Here is a 25000-nt window from a genome sequence, read left to right as displayed (position 1 = left end):
AATGTGAAAGTTGGAAGGAAGGATTTTTGTAATATTTTATAAAAAGATTATGCTCATAAGTTACATGGGCTGGCTCTATTTAAAAAAATGCATTTTTCAGCTCCTGTATTTTTCTATTAAAAGTAGTGAATAGTTATGCTTCAAACAACAAAGCATGTCTTACAAATTAAGCCTGATTGATAGATAATTCCTTGGGAGAAAGAAATCAGGTCAGATACTGGCTTAGAAAAATCTGGCCACTGTTCTTTCTTTTGCTTTGTCAAGGATGGACACATATGTGGAAATGACTCCCAGAAAGTTACAGCAAATGCCTACCCAGAAGATTTGGGGAAATGTACATATGATAATCAAATGTACATATGATAATCAAACAAATCAAAAATGTACATATGATAAACATATGATAATCAATCAAAATCAAAAGAAAGCTATCAGTGATTCACATACTATTTTTATATTACCCATTTTCAAAAATATGGGCTACAGGAACATTCAGTAAGTACAAAATGCACATCACATTTTTTTTGAAGGATAGAAGGCACTTCCAGATTTGGCGTTGTCATCCAATAAGGTACCCTAGGTGGCTAAAGGAGAATTCCCACTAACCGTGGTAACAATCACAAGGCAGAAACAGGCATTACAGAGATCACCAAAGGCAACAACACTTGGCTGTTAGTGTGAAAAATGTATGATGAAGTTAAAGTTTAATTTTATTGAATAGTATAAAATATAGTTCTTTGATATTAAAGTATAATGAAAATTCTACCCTGACCCCTTCATATTTGGTGTTTCTTCAAGGAAATGAATCCATAATTTCTACACAGTATCACCTTAAACCAATAAATATCGATTCCTATTCAGAATAAAGCAAGGACCTAGCTATGGAACCCAAAACTGACAGCAAAACAGTAAAATAACATCTATATCTAAAGTTTGTCTGCTAAAAAGACCTTTCTTCTTATGTTTCTATGAATGGTTTCCTTATTTAAAAGTTGCAAATAGTACAGCCAAGTGCTTTTTGGAAATTCTTGAGTCGTGTCAGTTTGATGGTTACCATTTTTATTGGAAGAAAAACTAGGCAACTGAATAATTATGACTTTAATCCAAAACACTCTACAATTTCAGAGATATAATTACTTTGAGTGAACTTCTTCAAAGCTTAGCTACATGCACACAAAATCTAAAAAGCACACAAGGAACAAAAAGTCCAGATGGAGGCCTAACCCCCAGGTGTAAAAGAAAAATGTCCGCCTGCTCTTCAGAGGGATTGGCTTAACCTCTTACACAACGGTGTGAGGTTTGATAACCCTATTCTGCCCTTTTAGGAATAAAACCAAACATTTGTCTCCACGACTTCTGGTCCTGAATTTATCAGCCTATTACTTCAGCTTGTGAAAAGGTAATCTTATTTCCTCTAGCAATACTACTTATTAACAAAACAAAATGTTTTTTTCCTAGGGAATTCCCTGGCAGTCCAGTGGTCAGGACTCCGCACTCTCACTGCTGAGGACCCAGGTTCAATCTCTAAAATCCCACAAGCCACATGGCCAATAAATAAATAAACTACACAAGTCAAGGTTTAAAAAAAAATTTCTAGGTTCTTTCTTCTACATGAAGGGATGTCACGATAAATATGACTTTTGACTTATTACAAAATACCAAGAGAAAAAGAGGTACACGTACATATGTTCACATACATATATTTATAGCACCTTATATTACAATGAGGTTATTAGCTTTTAAAGAAAGCCATTCATCAAAAGAGAAAGTTGCAGGAAGGGGAAAGGAGCATACAGCCTTTTCTCCTGATACATGTGTGTAGCTTGTCATCACCTTATTCTGTCTGAAGGCAGAATGGTCTGTGACATGTCAGGAGACTTTGCCCAGTGTGACTAGAATATCTTTTCCTTTCAGGCAGCTGTTTAAATATGGGATCAGAACTCTTTCTCTTCCTTGAATTGGGGAAGAGGGACTGTGGTACACTCATTCTTTAAAAGAACATTTTGGAATATATAACAATGCACTAATTTAAATCTTTGCAATCTGTGCTGTAATACTAAGAGCCCCCGAAGAGCCTTGAGCTTTTGTGGAAGTAAAATCTCTATCAATAGTAATGAGGTCAATTCTCTCATATTTTGAAGGGCGTGAGTGAAGGTTTATAGAATGAATGGAGCAAAGGCAGCTTAGCCCTGGATGTAGTGGTTTTCAAGTGTTTACAACACTCCTGCTCCAGTGGCAGAGCAAAGCTGAAACTTACAGTCTCTTTAAAACATGAGACTCAAGCTCATTATTACCATAGTGGGTATTCTCTCCATTCTTTTACTGCTCCCTGAAACCATTCCTTCAGTTTATAGGTAAGTGTGAAATATGTTAAAATGAAAGACAAAAAAATCACAAATAAACCATTTAAGGCAGCAATTTAAACAGGTATCAGAAACTCCCTTTGGATCCAAGTATGTACTCATAGAAGAAAAGTCAAGAAATTAGGAATTTTTAAAAATCATTCATTAATGATTGGGGACCTGAAGGAATAAATGAAGGAATGGGATTCACAAATTTGGCTCTATGATTTCAAACAACAAAAGTACAAATTCAAATATAGTAAACTATAAGATTCAGTATCCATAAGATTAAAACACAGCATCTATTTGGGAAAAGCATTCCTTATAGTGAGGCTAGAGAAAAAAGTTTCCCACAGATTCTCACAAGTAAGACCCTACATAATGTCACAAACAGCATCCTTAATGTTGAAACAGCAACAAATTTAATAGAGGCATCTTTTTAATAATCAAAGCTAATGGCCTCATCTAAGGTACAATTTCATAAGCACAGTGAGGCTGGATTTGTGCAGAAGAGAGAGGTAATAATAAATATTGTACAGAACTGTGGCCCTCTGTGGCTTAATCTTGGCTTAGAATTTAGAACATCTATGACTGGGTAAACAACATGTATTTCAAGCAATATTCCATACACATTCACCTAAGCTTTTGGGGCCATTGAGTGGTGTTAATATAGAGATGAACATTCCTATAAGTACCAAGAGTTATCAAGTAAGAGAAATATATAACTTTAATAAAAGATAATTCTAAAGGATTATTAGAATCTCAATGAAAATATCAATGTGGTATTCTTTATACAATGGACGTAGAAATGAAAAAAGATCCTAACACTTATTTAAGAAAAAAACTTATGTAATAACTTTTTAAAGCCAATGGAAAATGAGAACACTGATGATTAGAGTCATCATATATTAAAATCCGTTACAAGTCTACAATTGTTAAATTCATATGGATCTGGTACAAGATCAATGGAGCAGAGAAATTATCTGAAACAGATTCTAGTTAATATGTATATGAACTTAATAAATGCTAAGATCTTAGAAATAAGATTTTAGAAATAAGTGAGAAGTTCAAGAAACATTTATAAATTTTGCTAGGAGAAAATAAGCTACTTAGAAAGAAAAAATAATCTGAGATATTCAGCAGTCACCGTAACCCAAATAAATTCCAATCGGATATGAAAATTTGTTGTTAAAAAAAAAGAATTAAAAAACTAGTAGAATATATAGGTGAAACCTGTTTAATCTCTTTTTAGGAAAAGACTTTCTTAAATTTTTTAAAGTATTTAATAAACTAAAGAGACATATGATAAAACAATATATGAAATTTGATTGGATTCTGGATAAAAAATAAAAGAATATAAAAGGTTTATTGGCGAGATAAGAGGGAAAATTCAAATATGAAATGGACATTAGATATTACAGAATTGCTAATTATCTTAATTGTATTATTAGTAGTATGTTAGTAGCTAGTAGTAGTTAGTAGCTAGTTATGCTGAAAAATATCCTTATTCTTTTTGTTTGTTTGGGTTTTTTGTTTGTTTGGTTGGTTTTGTTTGTTTGTTTGTTTGTTTTTTGGTACGCGGGCCTCTCACTGTTGTGGCCTCTCCCGTTGCGGAGCCCAGGCTCCGGACGCGCAGGCTCAGCGACCATGGCTCACGGGTGCAGCCGCTCCGTGGCGTGTGGGATCTTCCCGGACCGGGGCACGAACCCGTGTCCCCTGAATCGGCAGGCGGACTCTCAACCACTGCACCACCAGGGAAACCCACCCTTATTCTTAAGAGAGATACAATGAAGAACTTAGCAGTCAAGTGTCTGAAGCTTACTTTCAAATAGTTCAACAATAATAAATAAATATCTTTCATTGTGTGTGTATACACACACACAAAAATATATATTCACACACATACATATGTATGTATGTGTCATATATATGAGATAGAAAGAGTGGCAGAGAAAAATTGATAAAACATTGTCAGCTAGTGAATCTAACTGAAGAGTATACAGGGCTCAGTGGATTATTCTTTTGTTTTTTTCTGTAAGTTTGAATTTTTTTAAATAAAAAGTCAGAAGGAAAATTTTCTAGTAAGAGTAATAGATTTAATGAACTAAAAATGTAAATCATCTGTATGTAAAACAACATGATACTTCTAAATTATATGACAAATGGTTATACACTTAATAAATAGAAAGTTCATAAAGTTGTTAAGGAAAACATTAGGACCTCAAAATAAAAAATGAGCAAAAGATACAAACAGATGCTCCTCAGAAGAAATTCAAGTGACTAGATGTGAAAAAAAAAAAAGTTAACCTTGTTAGTTGTCAAAGAAAACAGAATACTATTTTTCCCTATAAAAGTAGCAGAGGGTTGTTTTGTTTTTTTATTTGTTTTGTTTCTAATGATTATACTTTATACTACAAGGGTACAAGGAAAGACATCTTTTCAATGTTGATGAATTTGTAAAATGGTACAGAGAGTCTGGAAAGAAATTCGGAAATGGTTTCAGAAGCATGAAAAAAGTGTATAAACTTTGATCAATCAATTCTTTTCTGGCAATTTTCCTTATGGTAATAACAAAAATTGGGAAACTGTATGCTAAAAAATTGTCACATATGGCAGTTCTAATAAAGTAAAATAGAAAACAACCTCAATGTCCACTGTTAGGATAAAGGTAAACAAAACTTTTTACTACAGGGCACATCCATTTGGCAGAACATTATGACACTATTAAAGGTGTTTATGAAGCATTTAATGACACAGAAGCATCACATAATAAAATAGTAAGTGGAAAAAACAGGGTACCAAGGCATATAAGCAGTCTGAAAAAAATTCATAAAAAATATTGAAAAAAATACTGAAGTATGATAAAATATGAACAATTGGTGCCTATAAGTAGTGTGATTATCTCTGGCTTTTTTCCATTTTTTATACCATTCCATATGCCCCAAACTTTTCTCTATAGCCACATATGCAGTGAGATATGAGTAAAGTTCATTTAGAAATCTTTGAAAAGAGACTTTCCAGAGTACTCAGGTAACCAAAAGCACACTGGAGTCCAGTCAATATTAATTTGGTAGTGTGAGTGTGTATAGATATGTTTACATAAAATGAAATAAAAACAAATTATTTGAGATAGATCATATACCCCAGAGATATAACTTTTTGAAAACATTTCCAGCAAGCTCTTTCTTCCTGTGTTTTTATAAGGATCTAAATATTTCCCAGAGTTTTTTGTTTGCTAGTTTGCTCTGTTTCATATTCTCTTTAATATCAGATAAAAGGAGTTGAAAGTTAAGTGAGTGGGTGTCACTGAGGTGATGGGAGAAGGAAGTTGTGGTGTTAAAACCTCAAATGAAGCACTCTGAACACTGCCCCCCCCCACTTTATAACTCCATACTTGTAAATTAGACACTTCTCTGAGTAAATTAACCTTTTCAGGTCGTAGATAATCAAGTCAATTTTCTTGACAATAGAAATGTTTTACATCAAGTGTCAATATACTGGGAAAAACACACAGATAATCAATTTAAATTTTTCATATATTTAATTTTAATCTCCAATTAAGTTTATACATGAACTGGAAAAGCTAATCATTTTGTTTGCACACTGACACTCTTTTAAACAGTCTACCCATAGTTCCCTCAGAACCCACTGAATGAGCAGCAAGAAATGTAACCCAAATCTGAGCCATGGCTGATTGGACCAGAGAGGACACCTAATCCAAGCAAGGTCTCTGAGATTCTCTTTTCTGGGAATTTGCTGTAAAACACAGAGAGACTGAATTGATTTTCTGAGGGCACTCTACTTGTCAAGTTGCTAGATTAGTGGCTAAGACTACGAACTGAAGACTTGGTGTGATAAAGAGCCAAACAATAGAGCCAATCTATGGGGAAAACCAAGAAAATGAATTAGAAACACAAAGCAACATAAAGAACAAAAGTGGTGCAGAGAAGAGGCAGTTGATTAAGGAGCTATGGTTTCTGAGGGCTTTCTAGTTCTCTGTTCCAAAACCTCATTCACACCTTAGTGACACATCTCATCTTTGGTTTCATGAGATATGCCTGTTATCTTATTAAAACTCACCCTTTATTTAAACAAACTTTAGATGTTATTTTGTTGCTTGAAACCAAAGCATCCCTGGGTAAATAAGTACTTGTCCTTTCTAAATTACATTAAAATATGGATAAAGCATGTACTTTCTATCCACCTTTAATAGATCAGGAACTGAGTCAAATAATTTAACATCATATGTTTACTTACTGTAGCCCTGTGACTGGAATTTAGATATTTCAATTCCAGTTCCTCTCCTGTTAACTCTTCTGTGTCTAGAGGTAAATATGGCCAACACTGTGCTGGTAACCATTGAACACATCAGCAAAGATCTGTCTACAAGGTGGTGTAACTGGATAATTGCTACATCTGGATTCTGCTGTGGTAGCACTATGTGAGGAGACCGTGGGTTATCAACTCAGTTAAAAGCATCAGGACCATTAACTTGTAGTTCTACCATCAAATTCATAGAAAAACCAAAGGAAATTGTATTTTGACATTACTGTTAACAAAAATGTACTGCAGCTTCTATTTTAACCACAGCTATAGTTTCAGTGTTGAATGGTTCTTGTCATCAAGGGTAAAGCAAATAAAAATACTTTCTGACTCTACATTTAAAATTCTGATTTATAAACTCAATCAAACATCTTTAATTCTATCCAATAAAAAACAACAACTAAAGTCAGTTAGAATCTACTATATGCCCTTAAATCTCCAAGTGTTCTGTGTAACTAAAGATATGTAGTTAATTTGCTAATAACTATCATATAGATACCATTTATTGAGTGTCTACACTGTGGCATGGACTGGTCTATGTATTTTACACACATTATTCATTCATTTAACAAGTATTTATTTTATTGAATAAATACTGGATACACACTGTTCACATGTCATACTTACTGAGAATATAACAGTGAACAAAACAAAGTCCCTGCTCTCAAAGAATTTTTTAGACTTCATTTAATCATCACAATTAACCTGCTGTTGTTACCATTTTTTTAGACCCAATGAGGTTAAATAATTCACCCAGGGTCACACAACAGATGAGGGGTAGCTTAGGCTTCTTAAAATCTCAGGCTCTTTCCATTTGACTACAGTGTTCTCATTAAATCATTGACTATGGAAAGAACCATATTTACAGCCAGGTGAACACTGTTGAGAAGCTGATAATCACTGATAATCCATGCCAGGGCCTTCTCACATACACTAGTTCCTTGATGCATTTACTACAAATGTAGAATACTTCCCATAAAGTAATGTTCTCATTGAAACCAATATTTCTTAAAATACTTAAACAACCTTTTTTTTTTAAAGTTACCAACCATACCTCCCAAGTATATTTTATTTATTTATTTATGTTTTTATTATTATTATTTTTAGCGGTACGCGGGCCTCTCACTGTTGTGGCCTCTCCCATTGTGGAGCACAGGCTCCGGACGTGCAGGCCCAGCAGCCATGGCTCACAGGTCCAGCTGCTCTGCGGCACGTGGGATCCTTCCGGACCGGGGCACGAACCCACGCCCCCTGCATCAGCAGGTGGACTCTCAACCACTGCGCCACCAGGGAAGCCCCTTAAACAACCTTTGAAATTTATCATTGGATTATCACTGGATTGGGATCTAAAATACTCTACAGTCAATATGAACAAAATTCCAGATGTTCAATATAAGGTGAATGCAAGTAATTTTATTCAACCAAATTAGGCTAAATTTATTTTTAATTTGATCCATTCATATATATGAATGGATCAAATTATACATATAATGTGCCAGAACAAGTTCTAGGTGCTGGGATACAGCAATGGAAAAAAATCCCTACTCTGATGGCATTTACATAAAATATATATTTCATTATATGGTAGCAAGTGCAGTAATGAAAAATAAAGCATGGAAGAGGTCTGGGAGTATAAAGGGCTAGGACTTACAATTTTAAATAAGCAGGCCAAGGAAAGCTTCATTGAAAAGGTGAAATTTGAACAAACTCTTAAAGAAATTGAGAGAGTGAGCCACAAGGAGATCCAAGCAAAGGACACAACAAGTTCAATATCCCTGACACGTGTGTATCAAAGCTATCGGGGTGTCAGGATTATAGAAGTAGCAGGCACCAGATGATACAGGACTCATAGGCATCATGAGGAGATCAGCTTTTACTCTGAATGACGTGGTAAGTCATTGGAGAATTTTGAATAAAGAAATGATATTATATGTCTTAACTTCTTGAAAGCATTCCTGGCTGTTGTATGGAGAATGGACCATAGGAAAGGACAGGGTGGAAAGAGGGAGACAATTTGGGAGATCTGTAATAATCCAGGTGGGAGATGATGGTATCTTCCATCAAGAGTAGAAGTGCCCAGATTTCTGGATATACTTTGATCATAGAGCCAATAGGATTGGACAACAGATCAGATTTGGGGTTTAAGAGAAAGAAAGAAGTCAAGGATAACACCAAGAATTTTGGTCCAAGTAATGGGAAAGATGGAGTTGCCATTTACTATGGGAGGAGCATGTTTTAAAGATCAAGAGTTCAGTGTGGGGCATGGAGAAAGCATTTTTCACAGGAGTGATCATGTGCATCAAATGCTACTGAGAGGCTGAATGACATAAAGACTGAGAATTTACTATTGGATTCAACAATGTAGAGGTCATTGGGGACCTTAACAGAGCTGTTTTGGTGGAGTAAAAGGATAAGAGTGAAAGGCTGATTAGTGTGGATTCAAGAGGCATGGGGAAAGAGGAATCAAAGGCAACAAGTCAACTCTTGAGAAATTATTCTATAAGCAGAGAAAATGGGCAAAACCTGAAAGAGAAAGTGGGGCTGAGGAAGATTTTCTTCATAACAGGTTAAGACTGAAGAAATAACATGTTTGTCTGTTGATAGGAATGACTCATTAGAAAGCAAAGAATTGATGAAGTTTTTTTTGCAAAATAAAGAGGGCAATATAGTGAAGAAGATGGTCTTAGAAGAGTGGAAAGTTCATCCACATCCATGCTTTTATGATTATAATCTCTCAATATATTACATGATTTTTATAATTATTCCTACACTGCTCTTACTGAAATTTAGAAGTTTATTTGTTAAGAAGACTGCCAATTTTCTCACACAATATAAATTTAATTTATCAAGAATAAGTAATCTTGCTCAACTTTTCATCACTATTTTTTGAAATGTATTCAATAATAAATATTGTCATGTTTACACTATGGTTGCATGAAGTAGTAATGTATGCATGAATGTTAAGAGACATGTTGTTGGTTAAAAAGGACATGGTTTCCCCCTAGAACCTGTCCCCCCTTCTCTACTATATGGTGTACATTCAAACTCTCTCTAGATTTCTGACCCCTAAAAAAGTTTCAGAATTATTTTGAAAGTTTCAGAATTATAATTTACTATGACAATGAGTTACCTCTTTTGATATTTCATACCTTACTGAAAACAAACTTGATAATTACAAAGGTCACAGATTATTTTTGTTTTGAATTTTTTAACAAGAACCTTCCAAATTTAAAAAAAATAATAAACATTTATTTTTAAAACTCAAGAATTCTATTTGGGGATTTTTAAATATACATAATAATCTTAAATTATTTTAATTAGAAAATAAATCTTACAGCTTTAGAAAGCAAAGACTCCAGGATCATACACTGTAGCTCTCAAAGGTATATAATTGTCAATTAATCATTTATCTATTCACTCAGCACCTTATCCTCATGTACAATTTTATGAAATTGATATTAAAGTGAAATTCAACATATTATATTTTGACAATAACATGCATACATCAATTATTCTCTGTAAAACAGAAAATGTTGTTCTAACATTTATTAAACATCTAATGTTAAGAGATAAGTACTATCATTTACTCTCGTTGTATAGAAGAAGTTAGATAAACTTCCCAGATCACATAGATAGAAGTTCTGGGATTCAAATCAAGCCTGTGTGATTCCAGAAGCCAGATAGAAACCATTACCTCACACTGTTATCTGTACCATGGTACCCCTTACACATCTACTAAATCAAGATACAATTCCAAGACACTTCACCTACCTAGAAAAAAATGTAGCCACAAGAGAACTACAGTTAAAAATCTATTCTTTCCAAGAGACCTTCAAGATGGCAGAGGAGTAAGACGTGGAGATCACCTTCCTCCCCACAAATACATCAAAATACATCTACATGTGGAACAACTCCTACAGAACACCTACTGAACGCTGGCAGAAGACCTCAGACTTCCCAAAAGGCAAGAAAATCCCCACGCACCTGGGTAGGGCAAAAAAAGAAAAAAAGAAAAAACAGAGACAATAGAATAGGGACAGGACCTGCACCTCTGGGAGGGAGCTGTGAAGGAGGAAAAGTTTCCACACACTAGGAAGGCCCTTTAGTGGTGGAGACAGAGGGTGGGTGGTGGGGCGGGGGGAAGCTTCAGAGCCATGGAGGAGAGCACAGCAACAGGGGTGCAGAGGGCAAAGCAGAGAGATTCCCGCACAGAGAATTGGTACCGACCAGCACTCACCAGCCCGAGAGACTTGTCTGCTCACCCGCCGGGGCAGGCAGGGCTGGGAGCTGAGGCTCGAGCTTTGGAGGTCAGATCCCAGGGAGAGGACTGGGGTTGGCTGTGTGAACACAGCCTGAAGGGGGTTAGTGTGCCACAGCTAGCTGGGAGGGAGTCTGGGAAAAAGTCTGGACCTGCTGAAGAGGGAAGAGACCATTGATTCTGGGTGCCCGAGGAGAGGGGATTCCTGCTCTGTGCACCCACAGAAGGCAGAGCACTGCCTAAGCGAGCTCCAGAGAGAGGCGCGAGCCACGGCTATCAGCTCGGACCCCAGAGACAGGCATGAAACGCTAACACTGCCGCCGCTGCCACTAAGAATCCTGTGTGCAAGCACAGGTCACTATCCACACCCCCCTGGAAGCCAGTGCAGCCCACCACTGCCAGGGTCCCGTGATCCAGGGATAACTTCCCCAGGAGAACACATGGAGCACCTCAGGCTGTTGCAGTGTCACGCCAGCCTCAGCTGCCAAAAGCTTGGCCCACACTCCAGTTATGACTACCGTACCCCTCCCTCTCCCAGTCCTGAGTGAGCAAGAGAAACCTAATCAGCAGCTGCTTTAACCCCCTCCTGTCTGGGCAGGGAACAGACGCCTGAGGGCGGCCTACAAGCAGAGGTGGGACCAAAACCAAAGATGAACTCCAGGATCTGTGCGAATAAAGAAGAGAAAGATAAACTTCTCCACGCAGCCTTAGGAGCAGTGGATTAAATCCACACAGTCAACTTGATGAACCCCGCATCTGTGGAATACCTGAATAGACAACAAATGTTCCCTAAGCTGAGGAAATGGACTTTGGGAGCAACTGGAGACTTGGGATTTGCTTTCTGCGTCTGATTTGTTTCCGGTTTTTATGTTTAACTCAGTTTAGTTTTTAGTGTTTGTTATCATTGGTGGCTTTGTTTATTGGTTTGGTTGCTCTCTTCTTTCTTTCTTTCTTTCTTTCTTTTTCTTTTTTCTTTTTTTCTGAGTGTGTATATGTGTTTCTTTGTGTGATTTCGTCTGTTTAGGTTTGTTTTTACCATTTTTTCTAGGGTTCTGACGGTTCATTTTTTGTTGTTGCTGTTTGTTTGTTTGTTTTCTTTTTATGAGTGTGTGTGCATATGTTTCTTTGTGTGGTTTTGTCTGTTTAGTTATGCTTTTACCATTTGGTTTCAGGTTCTATCTGTTTCAGTTTTTTTTTCTTCCTTTTCTTCCAAGCTGTGTTGCTGGCAGGGTCTTGGTGCTCCGGCCAGGTGTCAGGCCTGAGCCTCTGAGGAGGGAGAGCCAAGTTCAGTACATTGGACCACCAGAGACCTCCCAGCCCCACGTAATATCAATCGGCAAGAGCTCTACCAGAGATCTCGGTCTCAAATCTAAGATCGAGCTCCACCCAATGGCCAGCAAGCTCCACTACTGGATGCCCCATGCCAAACAGCTTGCAAGACAGAAGCACAACCACATCCATTAGCAGAGAGGCTGCCTAAAGTCATACTAAGTTCACAGACACCCCAAAACACACCACAGGATGCAGCCCTGCCCACCAGAAAGACAAGATCCAGCCCCACCCAACAGAACACAGGCACCAGTCCCGTCCAACAGGAAGCCTACACAAGCCACTGAACCAACCTCACCCACTGAGAGCAGACACAAAAAACAACAGGAACTACGAACTTGAAGCCTGCAAAAAGGAGACCCCAAACACAGTAAGTTAAACAAAATGAGAAGACAGAGAAATATGCAGATGAAGGAGGAAGGTAAAAACCCACCAGACCAAACAAATGAAGAGGAAATAGGCAGTCTACCTGAAAAATAATTCAGAGTAAAGATGATCCAAAATCTTGGAAATACAATGCAGAAAATACAAGAAATATTTAACAAGGACCTAGAGGAACTAAACAGCAAACAAACAATGATGAACAGCACAATAAATGAAATTAAAAATTCTCTAGAAGGAAGCAATAGCAGAATAAAGGACAGATGAAGCAGAAGAAAGGATAAGTGACCTGGAAGATAAAATAGTGGAAACAACTGACGCAGAGCACAATAAAGAAAAAAGAATGAAAATAATTGAGGACAGTCTCAGAGACCTCTGGGACAACACTAAATGCACCAACATTTGAATAATGGGGGTCACAGAAGAAGAAGAGAAAAAGGAAGTGTCTGAGAATATATTTGAAGAGATTATAGTTGAAAACTTCCCTAATATGGGAAAGGAAAGAGTCTGTCAAATACAGGAAGCACAGAGGGTCCCATACAGGATAAAACCAAGGAGAGACATGACAAGACACATATTAATCAAACTATCAAAAATTCAAATCAAAGAAAAATTATTAAAAGCAGCAAGGGAAAAGCAGCAAATAACATACAAGGGAATCCCCAGCAGATCTTTCAGCAGAAACTCTGCAAGCCAGAAGGGAGTGGCAGGACATATTTAATGTGATGAAAGGGAAAATCCTACAACCAAGATTACTCTACCCAGCAAGGATCTCATTCAGATTTGACAGAGAAATCAAAAGCTTTACAGACAAGCAAAAGCTAAGAGAATTCAGCACCACAAAACCAGCTTTACAACAAATGCTAAAGGACGTTCTTTAAGTGGGAAACACAAGAGATGAAAAGGACCTACAAAAACAAACCCAAAATAATTTAAAAAATTGTAATAGGAACATACATATCGATAATTACCTTAAATGTGAATGGATTAAATGCTCCAACCAAAAGACACAGACTGGCTGAATAAATACAAAAACAAGACCCATATATATGCTGTCTACAGGAGACCCACTTCAGACCTAGGGACACATACAGATTGGAAGTGAGGGGATGGAAAAAGATATTCCATGCAAATGGAAATCAAAAGAAAGCTAGAGTAGCAATTCTCATATCAGACAAAATAGACTTTAAAATAAAGACTATTAAAGAGATAAAGAAATAGTGATCAAGGGATCAATCCAAGCAGAGGATATAACAATTGTAAATATTTATGCACCCAACATAGGAACACCTCAAAACATAAGGCAAATGCTAACAGCCACAAAAGGGGAAATCGATAGTAACACAATAATAGTAGGGGACTTTAACACCCCACTTTCACCAATGGACAGATCATCCAAAATGAAAATAAATAAGGGAACACAAGCTTTAAATGACACATTAAACAAGATGGACTTAGTTAGTATTTGTAGGACATTCCATCCAAAAACAATAGAATACACTTTCTTCTCAAGTGCTCTTGGAACTTTCTCCAGATAAATCATATCTTGGGACACAAAACAAGCCTCAGTAAGTTTAAGAAAACTGAAATCATATCAAGCATCTTTTCTGACCACAATGCTATGAGACTAGATATCAATTACAGGAAAAAAAACTGTAAAAAATGGAAACACATGGAGGCTACTAAATAACCAAGAGATCACTGAAAAAATCAAAGAGGAAATCAAAAAATACCTAGAAACAAATGACAATGAAAACATGACAACCCAAAACATATGGGATGCAGCAAAAGCAGCTCTAAGAGGGAAGTTTATAGCGATACAATCCTACCTCAAAGAACAATAAAAATAGCAAATAAACAACCTAACCTTACACCTCAAGCAACTAGAGAAAGAAGAAGAACAACAACAAAATAAATTTAGCAGAAGGAAAGAAATCATAAAGATCAGATCAGAAATAAATGAAAAAGAAAAGAAGGAAACAACTGCAAAGATCAATAAAACTAAATCTGGTTCTTTGACAAGACTAACAAAATTGATAAACCACTATCCAGATTCATCAAGAAAAAAAGGGAGAAGATTCAAATCCACAGAATTAGAAATGAAATAGGAGAACTAACAACTGACACTGCAGAAATACAAAGGATCATGAGAGATTACTACAAGCAACTATATGCCAATAAAATGGACAACCTAGAAGAAATGGACAAATTCTGAGAAAGGTACAACCTTCCAAGACTGAACCAGGAAGAAATAGAAAATATGAACAGACCAATCACAAGCACTGAACCTGAAACTGTGATTAAAAATATTCCGACAATATATATATATATATATATATATATATATATATATATATATATATATATATATATATATTCCGACAAACAAAAGTCCAGGACCAGATGGCTTTACATGTGAATTCTATCAAACATTTACAAAAGAACTAACACCTATCCTTCTCAAACTCTTCCAAAATATTACAGAGGGAGGAACACTCCCAAACTCAATCTATGAAGCCACCATCACCCTGATACCAAAACCAGACAAAGATGTCACAAATAAAAGAAACTATAGGCCAATATCACTGATGAACATAGATGCAAAAATCCTCAACAAAATGCTAGAAAACAGAATCCAACAGCATATTAAAAGGATCATGCACCATGATCAAGTGGGGTTTATCCCAGGAATGCAAGGATTCTTCAATATACGAAAATCAATCAATGTGACACACCATATTAACAAATTTAAGGATAAAAACCATATGATAATCTCAATCGATGCAAAAAAAAGCTTTTGACAAAATTCAACACTATTTATGATAAAAACCCTGCAGAAAGTAGGCATAGAGGGAACCTACCTTAACATAATAAAGGCCATATATGACAAACCCAGAGCCAACATTGTTTTCAATGGTGAAAAACTGAAACCGTTTTCTCTAACATCACGAACAAGACAAGGTTGCTCACTCTCACCACTATTATTCAACATAGTTTTGGAAGTTTTAGCCACAGCAATCAGAGAAGAAAAAAAAAATAAAAGGAATCCAAATGGGAAAAGAAGTAAAACTGTCACTGTTGGCAGATGACATGATAGCATACATAGAGAATCCTAAAGATGCTACCAGAAAACTACTAGAGCTAATAAATGAATTTGGTAAAGTTGCAGGATAGAAAATGAATGCACAGAAATCGCTCACATTCCTATAAACTAACGATGAAAAATATGAAAGAGAAATTAAGGAAACACTCCCATTTACCACTGAAACAAAAACAATAAAATACCTAGGAATAAACCTACCTAAGGAGACAAAAGACCTGTATGCAGAAAAGTATAAGACAGTGATGAAAGAAATTAAAGATGATACAAACAGATGGAGAGATATACCATGTTTTTGGATTGGAAGAATCAATACTGTGAAAATGAATATACTACCCAAAGAAATCTAAAGATTCAATTTAATCCCTATCAAACCACCAATGGCATTTTTCACAGAACTAGAACAAAAAATTTTAGTTTATTTAGAAACACCAAAGACCCCAAATAGCCAGCATAATCTTGAGAAAGAAAAACGGAGCTGGAGGAATCAGGTTCCCAGACTTCAGACTATACTACAAAACTACAGTAATCAAGACAGTATGGTACAGGCACAAAAACAGAAATATAGATCAATGGAACAGGATAGAAAGCCCAGAGATAAACCCATGTACATATGGTCACCTTATCTTTGATAAAGGAGGCAAGAATATACAATGGAGAAAAGACAGCCTCTTCAAGAGGTGAGGCTGGGAAAGCTGGACAGCTATATTAAAAGAATGAAATTAGAACACTTCCTAACACCATACACAAAAAATAAACTCAAAATGGATTAAAGACCTAAATGTAAAGCCAGACACTATAAAACTCTTAGAGGAAAACATAGGAAGAACACTCTATGACATAAATCACAGCAAGATCCTTTTTGAAGCACCTCCTAGAGAAATACAAATTAAAACAAAAATAAACAAATGGGACCTAATGCAATTTAAAAGCTTTTGCACAGCAAAGGAAACCATAAAAAAGACGAGAAGACAACCTTCACAATGGGAGAAAATATTTGCAAATGAATCAATAGACAAAGGATTAATCTCCAAATATATAAACAGCCCATGCAGCTCAATATTAAAGAAACAAACAACCCAATCCAAAAGTGGGCAGAAGACCTAAATAGACATTTCTCCAAAGAAGACATAGAGATGGCCAAGAAGCACATGAAAAGCTGCTCAACATCACTAATTATTAGAGAAATGCAAATCAAAACTACAATGAGGTATCACCTCACACCTGTTAGAATGGGTATCATCAGAAAATCTACAAACAACAAATGCTGGAGAGCGTGTGGAGAAAAGGGAACGTTCTTGCACTGTTGGTGGGAATATAAATTGATACAGCCACTATGGAGAACAGTATGGAGGTTCCTTAAAAAACTACAAATAGAACTACCATATGACCCAGCAATCCCACTACTGGGCATATACCCTGAGAAAACCATAATTCAAAAAGAGTCATGTACCAAAATGTTCATTGCAGCTCTATTTACAATAGCCCGGAGATGGAAACAACCTAAGTGCCCATCATCAGATGAATGGATAAAGAAGATGTGGCACATATATACAATGGAATATTACTTAGCCATAAAAAGAAATGAAATTGAGCTATTTGTAATGAGGTGGATAGACCTAGAGTCTGTCATACAGAGTGAAGTAAGTCAGAAAGAAAAAGACAAATACCGTATGCTAACACATATATATGGAATTTAAGGAAAATAATGTCATGAAGAACCTAGGGGTAAGGCAGGAATAAAGACGCAGACCTACTAAAGAACGGACTTGAAGTTATGGGGAGGCGGAAGGGTGAGCTGTGACAGGGCGAGAGAGAGTCATGGACATATACACACTAACAAACGTAGTAAGGTAGATAGCTAGTGGGAAGCAGCCGCATGGCACAGGGATATTGGCTCGGTGCTTTGTGACAGCCTGGAGGGGTGGGATAGGGAGGGTGGGAGGGAGGGAGACGCAAGAGGGAAGACATATGGGAACATATGTATAACTGATTCACTTTGTTATAAAGCAGAAACTAACACACCATTGTAAAGCAATTATACCCCAATAAAGATGTTAAAAAAAAAAAAAAGAAGTTGCGGTACATATATACAATGGAATATTGCTCAGCCATAAAAAGAAACGAAATTGAGTCATTTGTTGAGACGTGGATGGACCTAGAGACTGTTATACAGAGTGAAATAAGTCAGAAAGAGAAAAACAAATATCGTATATTAATGCATGTATGTGGAACCTAGAAAAATGGTACAGATGAACCAGTTTGCAGGGCAGAAGTTGAGACATAGATGTAGAGAACAAGCGTATGGTCACCAATGGGGTAAAACCGTGGTGGGGTGGGGATGGTGGTGTGCTTAATTGGGCGATTGGGATTGACATGTATACACTGATGTGTATAAAATTGATGACTAATAAGAACCTGCAGTATAAACAAGCAAACAACAACAAAAAAACAACTAATAACAAACTTTCTTTGGGTTATTTGTATGGAAATATGTTAATATAAACGTTTCAGACATTACATGAAATTTCTAAAAATCTTATATGTTCTGGTATAATGTTATAAGTCATAATTCTAGTTATTACTCTAAAATGTGTATCTCAGAAATAATTAAATTTCCTTGTCAATTGCATTATTACGAACTGTCATCAAATCGTTAACCATGGTCATTTTTAAGTCTTTTGTCATTTACAGACAGTTCTGGGTGTACTCTGATGCTTTTGCAAAAATGTTCATAAAAGGGTTTCATCTTCAAGGAATTCATGGAAAAGACTCTGACAAGTACAAGTTTCTGGTAACTGACTATACTGCTGAACTGAATGAATAAGCATTTTCAGAACTCTAATGGAAAACTGGTAAATTAATAAAAGTGCTAACAAAAGATCAAGATAAAAAAAATTAATTACATGGGACTGAGTGAACTGATGAGGATGATTATAATTTTTGTGACTTTCTGTTTGAATAAAAAAAAATTCCCACAAGGACTCAGAGGCAAAAAATATACAAATCAATTTTCACTGCAAAGTAAAGGAGCTGTTACAGTGGAGGATTACTGGACTGAATGTCAATATTATGACATAGTATGAGTGTGTTTCATGTTTGGTAATTGCAATCATTGTTGCTTTTGTTGTGGTCATCCATTTACAATGCTTGGTGTCAGTCTATTTATCTCTTGTAAAAATAAAATACAGTGTGTGTGTGTGTGAAAAAAAGTCATTTGTATAACTGATTACTTCCTTAAAAATAATAGAATTTTTGGGTCAAGGAATGTGTTTTTTTCTGCCTTATGAAATATATTACTACATTATCCTCCTGAAAAACAAAACAAAACAAAACAAAACTCAAGAAAAACAAACAACCCAATCCAAAAACGGGCGGAAGACCTAAACAGACATTTCTCCAAAGACATGCAGATTGCCAAAAAACAGATGAAAGGATGCTCAACATCACTAATCATTAGAGAAATGCAAATCAAAACCACAATGAAGTGTCACCTCACACTGGTCAGAATGGCCATCATCAAAAAATCTACCAACAATAAATGCTGGAGAGGGTGTGGAGAAAAGGGAACCCTCTTGCACTATTGATGGGAATGTAAATTGATATAGCCACTATGGAGAACAGTATGGAAGTTCCTTAAGAAACTAAAAGTAAAAAAAAAAAAAAAAAAAAAAAAAAGAAACTAAAAGTAGAACAATCATATGACCCAGCAATCCCACTACTGGGCATATACCCTGAGAAAACCATAATTCAAAAAGACACATGTACCCCAATATTCATTGCAGCACTATTTACAATAGCCAGGACATGGAATCAACCTAAGTGTCCATCGACAGATGAATGGATAAAGAAGATGTGGCACATATATACAATGGAAAATTACTCAGCCATAAAAAGAAACGAAATTGAGTTATTTGTAGTGAGGTGGATGGACATAGAGTCTGTCATACAGAGTGAAGTAAGTCAGAAAGAGAAAAACAAATACTGTATGCTAACACATATATATGGAATCTAAAGAAAAATGGTTCTGATGAACCTAGGGGTAGGACAGGAATAAAGAAGCAGATGTAGAGAATGGACTTGAGGACACGAGGAGGGGGAATTGTAAGTTGGGACGCAGTGAGAGAGTAGCATTGACATATATACACTACCAAATGTAAAAGAGATAGCTAGTGGGAAGCAGCCGCATAGCACAGGGAGATCAGCTCGGTGCTTTGTGACCCCTCTAGAGGGGTGGGATAGGGAGGGTAGGAGGGAGTGCAAGAGGGAGGTGATATGGGGATATATGTATACATACAGCGGATTCACTTTGTTATACAGCAGAAACTAACACAACATTGTAAAGCAATTATACTCCAATAAAGATATTTTTAAAAATCTATTATTTCCTTATAGTAAATATTACTCTATACAAATGTGTGTATTACATAGAATATATTATAGGCTACCAAAAAAATTTAATACATATCATATTTGTAGAGATTTATTAATTGAGTCCCTGAGATATGGATTGGATGGTTTAATTCAATTGGGGGAAATTCTTGGTAAAGATATATTTTGAATTTTGATGAATTAGATGGATCCAAATTAGTAGAAAGATGAGACGAACTATTTAAACATGGGAGATAGATGCACAGATGTGAATAAAGAATATGAAATAGAAAAGAGAGTGTTCAATGCAAAGCATAGGGCAGGAGCATCCCTGGCCAAAGAAATGACAGATATGGCTGAAAGAATGAGCAGCATAGCTAAGTGACCACAGAGACACATCTAGTGCCATCATGAGTCAGAGTTACTCAAGTGACATCTTGGTAAGATGGCTTTTTGGAAATAAATTGCCCATACATTTTCAATTAATTTTTATTTATGTAAGGCAATTAGGTTAGAACCTTGCTATTCAAAGTATGGTCGAGCAGGAACCAGCCATATCAGAATCACCTAGGAGACTGTTAGGAAGGCAGAACCTCTGGCCACATCGTCGACCTACTAAATCTCAAGGTGATTCTTGGGAAGCAGTGCACCTGTGTCCTAATGCTGATTTGGTTATTTCCTTAGCATGTAACTCTAGGCAAGTGCTTTCATCTCTAGACCTAAATTGCTCATCTCTAAAGTGGAAAGGATTCCTGCCACGTTAATTCAGGGGGTTGATAAAAGGATCAAATGCAATGAACTATGTAAAAGCACTTTGAAAGCTATAAAGCACCACTAGAAATCTCCCCTAAAACAGGCGTCTGTGTTCAAGGAAAATCCAAGGGGCCAGGGCTGGTGCCTGGAATGTCTTGGCCACGTCCCTCACAGCTGCCTCCACTATCCCTGTATATAAACAAAGCCTCAGAGAAACATCTCACTTGGTAAAATAAATACTCAGGTTTATGAAAGTGTCATGGAGCTGAGTTACCCCAGGAGATTCATAGGGTGATGCCTGACCCAGCTGCTCTCCAAATCAAGCCAAGGAATTTGCCCTCGTGTCAGTGCACCTGTCACCGCTCTGTGACGTTCCTGGTTACTCCCTTTCTATTTTTCCCATCTCTTATCATCGGAGGACTATGGGATGGCTGAGGAAACAAGGCAAGGCAGGAGCTGGGATCTTCTGAGGAGTAGCATGTCAGGTAAAAAGTTGACAGGCTCAGGGCGCTCTCCAACCATGAAAGCAAACTGTCACGCAGCAGATCTTTCAGTCCCCTGAGAACTGTCACTTGGAACTTTCTAGTTCAGCAAGTGTCCTTTAACAAAAGTTTTAAAGTTATTAAAAATGAATATTTCATTGTTAAAAATTGTTTTCCACAAGACCCTGCTCCTGGAGGTGTTTAAGAATTCTGAGCTCAGGTAAACTGGGGAGGCTGATCACCACCCCGCCTCCTGGAGGAGGGGCACAAAAAGAATCCGATTTAAATTTGCCTAATCAGCATTCTCCAAACTTACTTGACTGCAGAACACTTCCTTGCAGTATTGCCTATTAATACACTGCAGTTTAAACAGTAGTTCCACTAAGAACGTATCTTGAAAATCACTGTCTTTTTTTGGTTATAATATTTAATGTAATCTTAATCGCATAGCACTACTTTTGTGGAAATGAAATATTCTAGCCTGGAAACTTCTTGACTACAGGAGCTGTTGTTTTTTACTCTCCAGCACTTAGCAGAGTACAAGGCATTTAGCCAATTCTCAGTGAATGTTTGTTAAATTTTAAAAATCAAAATAGAATCCATTTTTCTTTTTGCATGAGAAAAGCTATTCTCACTCTATACCAAAAGGATATGACGAGTTTTTATGTGTGTTTGTTTGTTGAGGAACAAGAGCCCAGTTTGTTTATTCGATCATTTCTTGCATTTGACATACTCCTCGGTGACATCCTTGGCCTGAGCCTCTTTGCCATTGTCCTTAACCACCACACAACTGCAACCAACCACTTTACGGGGTTTTCCCTCTCTGTCAGTTTTACAGAGGCCTACCCATTCCCCTAGTTTCTTGTCATCAACCTTAATCAGGTTGATCTGGTGCTCAGCACAAAGGGCCTCCACCAACTCGACATACATAGGCTCATCACAGTTGGATGCAAGCACACAGAGCTGGGCATGTGCTAGGCCATCGCGGATGAAAGCGGGCCTCAGCACCTCTTCCAGAGCAGTATTAACGTCCATTACACCCCCAGCAGCAATGCCTTCCTCGGCCATGGAGGTGGGTTACAGGTGGAGCTGAATCTTGAGTGCACCCGCGCCTCTGCCTCCGCACGACTCCGCGGCGGCAGGGAAAGAGCTATGATGAGTTTTTTAATGGGTTTTATGTGATGGATATGTACATTCAAATAACTTATTTGGGCTGATTATTTGCTACTGTAAGTAACAAATAAGGAAAGGCCATCCTAAAAAGGAATTTATACATAAAAATACTGTCAACCATCATAGTTTTTCAACATTTATAACATATCATGTTTCAATTTTTCTAATGAACCAGAAGTTACTTTTTTTAAAAAGGCAGGAGCTAGTGTCATTCTCTATAAAATAGTGTGGAAGGTGAATTGTAAGCCTGACAGTCTATGGGGACTTGGAATCACCGTTCAAAGTTTATAGTCCTTAGTTATCAAACTGCTGGTAAAGTATAAAAATACATCCAGGGGGTCTTGATTGTTCTAAATCACCGCTGGTGGTTCAGCATCACATCCCAGACCTCTGCACTGTGTCCTGAGAGAGGCATTTTGAGTCTGCAAAACTATCAGAAAAAAAAACAAAACAAAAAAAACAAACAACAACAACAAAAAAAACAGGAAGGGAAGGCTGAGTGGGGAGGAGAAATGAGCATTCTAAACTAAAAACAGAAATACGGATGCTGACGCTAACAGAGTTTCCTCAAGGAGAGAACCCTAGGTAAGCATGCGTAACTTTGAAGTGACCCACAAACTTCTCCCCTTCAAGAACCTTGTCCATCTTACCCAGATTGTATTTCCCATAACGGGAAATACAAGCCCTTTGGGTTCTGCTCAAGTGGATGATTTGCTGCAATCACAAGACCAAGTGACTAAATATTTCTAGCAAGCCCGTGTATTTATTGAATCTTGCTTTTAGAGATTTTTTTCAAACCTTGGCCTTAGAAGGATGAGAGAAATACAACCTGGGAGCAAAAATCTGGTCTTCCTGAGCTCAAAAAAGGATTTGACATAAATTGCTCTATTAACAAAATGCCCTTTGTTACAGCCCGAAGGAAAAAAAAGAGGTCATCCTGTGCAAAAGCATTTTCTAAAGGTTGTCCCAAGGACCCTATTGGTTTCTCACTAAATCTCAAAAACTGCCTGAGATTATAGCCCCTCTCCCATTTGTTTAACCTTCTATAATATTATTTTCAAATGTTTCTTTGATGCTACTAACAATTGAACAATATTATTTTTAGTCTCAAATTTCAAATCTAGCATTTCTTTAGTATTTTTATATGTTAAATCAGATTTTATACACTATTTAGGTAAGCATTTGTATGAATACACACACACACACACACACATATATTTACACAAAACCTTTCAAACAATGGTGTTGAGAACCGGTTTTAGATTTTTAGGTATACCTGTTATCACTGTAATATTCATACAAGACAAATAAAATGGAGAGAAAAAATCCAAAGGAGGCTCAATAAAATATGCATTAAGAACATGGCAGATACTTAACCTCTTGAAACCTCAGTTTCTTCAGCTGTAAAATGGAGATAATATTGATAACCTACAATCATAAAGTGCTTTAAGGATAAAAAGAGGGTATATTTAAAACAATTAGCCTTATAAATATTAGCTAATATTACTGATGTTGCTGTTGTTGTTTTTTATTATCATTATTATTTTAAACTTCTTAAAATTAAAATTATTTTTAGTGAATCCCTATAGATTGTTATTCAATAGAAATTTACCAATGCTAAATATGGAGAAGCAAAAGAATACGGCTAATGTTACAGCCTAAATTAGAACTAGGAACAAGGTTTTCTATCTGAGTTCTGAGCCTATTCTGAGTTCCATGCTGATCTCTTTTTAGAATTTAACCAACACCGACAAGTCAGCACTTTTGAAAGGCAAATATAAGGGAATCCACCAAAAAGTGAGTTACACAAGTTTCCTGGTGACCAAAATTGAGTCATTCATATATATATTGGATTCATCCAAACCATTGTTTGAATTTGACATTAAAATTCATATAAAATACAAAATTATTAAATATGTTGTATATTTATATTCATTGTACATTATTGTGACTTTCAAGCAGAAAAAAGACAAAAATAAAAGAAAAAATGTAAAAAGGAAAAATGTATATATTTCCTCTCATACATGATCTTTGCTTTATTCTGTTGAGAAAATCAAATAAAAATATTAACAATATTCCTAGAATAAAAGTTTCTCATTTTGTTTTGTTGTTGTTCTGTATCTAAGATTCTGGAATATGAGAAACTTTCACACAATTATTTTGGCAAAATAAACACAAAGAACTTTCTTAGAGGCTTTAACTTCATATTTTACATTCAACAGGATTCTCCCAAGATTTTAGACAAAATATCAAATCTTCCATATAGTACACAAACTTGACACATAATAAGTTCTCAAGATAATATACTTGTTGAAATAGAGAATAACAATTTATTATGAAAGCGCCTATCAGAGCGCCTATACTCAATAGGCCCTCAATAATAAATGATTGTTGGATCCGAATGTTATCACTTCTGCACCAAAATGACAGCACAGAATTGTAATTAAAGGATTATAAAAAGGTTGACCATCCCGCAAGTGGAAAACCT

General features: G+C 36.4%; 1 protein-coding gene and 1 pseudogene across 2 annotated transcripts in view; both read right to left on the bottom strand.

Moving 5' to 3' along the window:
- LOC307195650 (ADP-ribosylhydrolase ARH3-like) overlaps positions 1-25000 on the bottom strand; it is a 103222-nt pseudogene that overhangs the window by 44421 nt on the left and 33801 nt on the right. The window lies entirely within an intron of this gene.
- Positions 21193-24455, bottom strand: LOC307195652 (small ribosomal subunit protein eS12-like). Its single transcript, XM_079939953.1, has one exon. The coding sequence runs from the start codon at positions 22405-22407 to the stop codon at positions 22051-22053; it is 357 nt and encodes a 118-aa protein (XP_079796079.1). The 5' UTR covers positions 22408-24455; the 3' UTR covers positions 21193-22050.

The sequence above is a fragment of the Stenella coeruleoalba genome, assembly GCF_951394435.1.
Source record: "Stenella coeruleoalba genome assembly, chromosome: 12".
NCBI lineage: Eukaryota > Metazoa > Chordata > Mammalia > Artiodactyla > Delphinidae > Stenella > Stenella coeruleoalba.
The sequence above is the reverse complement of the archived record's forward strand: the minus strand, read 5'-3'. Positions and strand labels throughout refer to the sequence as shown.